At 30.5% G+C, this 3,472-nt stretch overlaps 1 protein-coding gene across 1 annotated transcript; it reads right to left on the reverse strand.

The window, feature by feature from the left end:
• Nucleotides 1-214: 214 nt before the first annotated feature.
• On the reverse strand, nt 215-3,253 carry LOC109108666. The gene is made up of 5 exons (XM_042755253.1): nt 3,198-3,253; nt 2,709-3,095; nt 1,679-1,834; nt 1,401-1,441; nt 215-1,102 (listed from the first exon to the last, which is right to left on the reverse strand). The coding sequence occupies exons 1-5, from the start codon at nt 3,232-3,234 to the stop codon at nt 983-985; spliced, it is 741 nt and encodes a 246-aa protein (XP_042611187.1). The 5' UTR covers nt 3,235-3,253; the 3' UTR covers nt 215-982.
• Nucleotides 3,254-3,472: the final 219 nt, after the last annotated feature.

A 3,472-nucleotide genomic window follows, 5' to 3' on the forward strand; every position in this document is an offset into this window, starting at 1 on the left:
CAAAAATAACTGAAATTGTAATTTTTGGGATTGAAAACTTATTGACCAAATCAGTTATGCTGTTTGGATGACTGCTGCTTTAAAATACAAAAGCCTGATTATATTCAGAGGTTTAAGTGACATCTAATACCATTGCATTTGCAGTAATAAAACAAACTAGAACAGTGGGCTGTTAGTATCTGAAGAATTTCCTGATTACCTAATTAAGAAGTACATCTGTGGTCTGTGTCTAATTTTTTTAGTATCTGAAGAATTTCCTGATTACCTGATTGAGGAAGTATATGCAGTACACTTACATTTATTAACACCTTGCAGTTAACTTTTTCCAACATGCTTCTTTCTGTTTGTGTCTTTTTTCACACTTACATTCATGTGCATGTCCAGCATGCAGCCAAACACCAGGTTAAACACAAACACTTTCATGATGTTCACTGTTGCATGCTCAAGTGGAAACATTTGTGGTTTGTACTCTCACCTTCATTTTCACAAACAGTACAACATGAGTCAGCACCACAAAGAAAAAAAAAACACATTGCTTACCCTAATGCTGACATATTAAACTAACTACTGCTTAGTAACCATTTTTGAGGCGAATCAAGTTTAAAAAAAAAAAAGAATGCTGTTCATTATATCACAATACATTTACACTATAAAATTAATGATTGTGTCTTGTTTACATGAATGAAAACAAAATAAGAAATTCAGAAAAATGTAAGAATACTTCTTATTTTAATTTAAGCATAAACACATTCTGAGAATCCATTAAATAGTTTGTTCTTTGTCTGGAACATAACATGTGATACATCAAACATCAAAACAAACAACAATACACTCTTAAAAATAAGGTTCCCCGTTTGGGTGAATAAAACCAAATTGGATGCCATAGGAGAAAATGCCACAAAGGATATAATTTGTCTCATTATTCTTAAAACCATCTGGTGTAAATTACTACTGAACAACATTTCCTTTTTTAAACTGTAATTCATATTTTTTTGGTTCTGACCTCAGAATAAACACTAAAGTCTGAACGCTGTTTTTTTTTCAGCTTTTTCTGCCGTATGGAAGGCATGTCCAATGAAGCATAACATACTCCATCACCACCCTGGAAAAACATGCGTTTTTATTAATATATTAATATATTTTTATTATCTATTTACTTCATTGTGAATAAAAATAATACTGTATATAAAACACTATTATATTATATTATATTATATTATATTATATTATATTATATTATATTATATTATATTATATTATATTATATTATATTATATTATTTATAATGTAATATGTAATGTGTTATGTATTATATAGATATAATTTATATAGATTTAAACTGTCTAGCAAGTGTAAATTGTATTTTAAACCTTTTTCAGGTTGTGAACATAATACAATACCTCAACATGTCTGTTCTCAGTCTGTGTTTCAGTGCCAGAACCTACAGGAAATTAAAATAACAAAATAATCAACTTTGTTCTGATCAAATTAAGTAAAATTTAAAATTGTAATTCAAAAGCTCAACTGACTGATCAAAGGCATTGCATAAAGTTTTCATTACTCTGACTGTGACATTTTACAGTTATTATGTGATACTGTATGAAAGCAAATCTAGAGCTGTAATAACATCTGGCACATCATAGCTGTGATGGAATTGAGTTCAGGAGTGAATGATCACCTGTAGTTTTCCTCTGACAGAAGCAGTACACACAGATGGAGAAGAGGAGAACACACACTGGACACACACTGAACAGCAGCGTCCAGCAGAGCACACAGTCTGATACAGGAGGTGTGGAGGACGTGTTGAACCGCTCAGAACCAGGAGACACTGGCTCTAAATCAAACATAAGCCATTTTTAAACATTCTCACACTATTCGGTTAAGATATATGTTTTATTTTAATATTCAATTAATGTGTACATTGTATTTTATCATCCTATGAAAATTTTAAATTACCATTAAAAATATCTTTAATATTGCATATATTTTCCATTTGCAAAGCATAATGCCTAACAAATCAGTATTGAATGTTAAAATAATACAAATATAAATTTAGAATGCATAAACCTTTTATTAACAAATATTCACACTAACTAATGCACACATGAGTTAATGTATAGTATTAACTAAGAACGTAACGTAATGACAGATTTGTAAATTATTTGCTAATGATTAATTAAAGAAGACAGCTGGAAGTTTAAATATATTATATAGCTTATATTAATATATTATATATAATATACATAGCTTTGATCCATTGCGGTAATTAACACATAAATTTAACCTATTAGCTAATACTATATGATGTTAAGGAATTAATAAATGATGACACATTTAATTAATAGCAATCCATATATTACTTGATACTTGATAATACTATTAATCAGATAGACTCCTTATTAGTTGCTGATGTAGTAATCATTAATGAATGGTTTTAGCTCAGGATTATCTGTGCATTAGTTAATTATTAAGCATTAGTTAAGAATGAATTAATGCACATTAGTGCACCCGTATTGTAGTGTTACTGAAATTTTTATACGTAATAGATGCAGTTTCCAGCTGTTTTAAGTTTGACTGCAGGGTTGTATTAGAATAAGTACTGTATATGTGCAAGACTTTCCGTTAACTATATTAAAAATATAATGAAAATAAAAGAAATTAGTTTGTTAAAACAAAACACATGAACAACAGTGAAAATGTTATCTCACCCAAGACAGATAGACGAGTTGTCTTGTTTCCATACTTGTACTCAGATTTTTCATGTATGATGCCGTTTACATCTTTACTTATTAAACGTTCTCTTTTTGCACAGTAGTACATTCCCTCATCAGAGACACTGACGTTTGTAATATGTAGATCATAAGAGTTTCTGGAGCTGTTGAGCACAAAATGAAATCTTGGAAACTTCTCCTTGAGTATTTCTGAAGAATCTATGAGCAGAGATGGTTGATGCTCATGTGAGCAGTTTCTCAACCAAACAATGAGTGATCCTAATGGTATGACACAGTCACAGTAGAGAGTGATGCTGTCTCCTGCTTTAACTCTCATGTTCACTTCTGCCCCAAAGACTCTCTGCTGTTCACAGAACAAAACACCTGCTAAAGCAAATACAAGTTCATATACATGAAAGAAGACTGTCAATCAAATCAATACAATGGCATAAAATATACAATTTAAAAACACAAATATGGACGTACACACAAGTATGATGACTGTAATTCTTGCTCGCTCCATCTCAGTGACTGATAAGGATGAGGACCTTTAGTGTGAATGGTCTGGTTCATAGTGGTGGGAGGGGGGTGGGAGGTTTTTTTTTTTTTTTTTTTTAAGTGAGGGTTATATTATTCTGGTCTTGTCCTACTCATTTCTTTTCTTTCCTTTTTTTCTTTTTTTTTAAATGCGTAAAAAGCTCTTTTAGGTTTTCACCATCAATTAAATAACTTCTTAGTCAACTTCATACTTCATTTTGAAT

Source organism: Cyprinus carpio, chromosome A1 (assembly GCF_018340385.1).
Source record: "Cyprinus carpio isolate SPL01 chromosome A1, ASM1834038v1, whole genome shotgun sequence".
In the NCBI taxonomy this organism is placed as follows: Eukaryota; Metazoa; Chordata; class Actinopteri; order Cypriniformes; family Cyprinidae; genus Cyprinus; species Cyprinus carpio.